Source organism: Orycteropus afer, unplaced genomic scaffold, assembly GCF_000298275.1.
Source record: "Orycteropus afer afer isolate SDZICR_OR568_19922 unplaced genomic scaffold, OryAfe1.0 scaffold00125, whole genome shotgun sequence".
NCBI classification, from domain to species: domain Eukaryota; kingdom Metazoa; phylum Chordata; class Mammalia; order Tubulidentata; family Orycteropodidae; genus Orycteropus; species Orycteropus afer.
In genome coordinates this window covers 8437764-8438546 of record NW_006921712.1, presented here as the reverse complement: position 1 = coordinate 8438546, position 783 = coordinate 8437764, and the positions used below count along the sequence as shown (strand labels likewise).

The window sequence follows — 783 nt, the reverse complement described above, 5'->3', positions numbered from 1 at the left end:
ACACACACACACACACACATATACTAATCACCATTCTCAGAATTATACCTACATCTGACTCGACGGAAGTATCTGACTCGACAGAAGTGAGTTTGGTTTTTGGTTTGTATCTTTGCGATCCAAGTGTTGATATTATTCATATGTCACCAATATATTTACTAATGTATGCTAATTACATTGACAAGGAACACATAACTAATAGAGATAGAGGTGAATTTGAATCAATGTCTGTTCTAATCCAAACTGTATGTTCTTATTCACTACACTGTTCTTTCTGTCTCATATTAGGATATTATTTTGGCAGGTTGATAAAATTTCCATAACTTTTGATGAACTTTTATTTTATCAGTGTTGACATGATATTAATTTGACTAATTTTGCATATTTTTCCATAGGTGCACATATTCAGTTTCTGAATTTTTCTACTGAAGCAAATCATGACTATCTTGAAATTCAAAACGGACCTTATCACAGCAGCCCCATGACTGGGCAGTTCAGTGGCATGGACCTACCTTCAGCATTGCTGAGTACAACCCATGAAACTCTCATCCACTTTTATAGTGATCATTCACAAAACCGGCAAGGATTTAAACTTGCTTATCAAGGTAAAACTGGTTCTTTTTCAATAAAATGTCTGATTAGGAGGGGAGGCATTGCTCTTCTTGTACTTGAACACAAGCAATAATGCAGACATGTTGTTGTTGTTATTTGCCGTCAAGTCAGACCTGACTCATAGAGACCCCTCCTTGGGTTTCCAAGGCAGTATCACTACAGAAGTAGATT

At 36.1% G+C, this 783-nt stretch overlaps 1 protein-coding gene across 1 annotated transcript in view; it reads left to right on the top strand.

The window, feature by feature from the left end:
* The window catches only part of CSMD1 (CUB and Sushi multiple domains 1), a 972765-nt gene that overhangs the window by 664292 nt on the left and 307690 nt on the right, over window positions 1-783 (top strand). Inside the window, exon 32 of the mRNA XM_007944438.2 lies at window positions 396-605. Within this exon, the coding sequence (XP_007942629.2) occupies window positions 396-605 (210 nt within the window). The remainder of the gene's footprint in view (window positions 1-395; window positions 606-783) is intronic.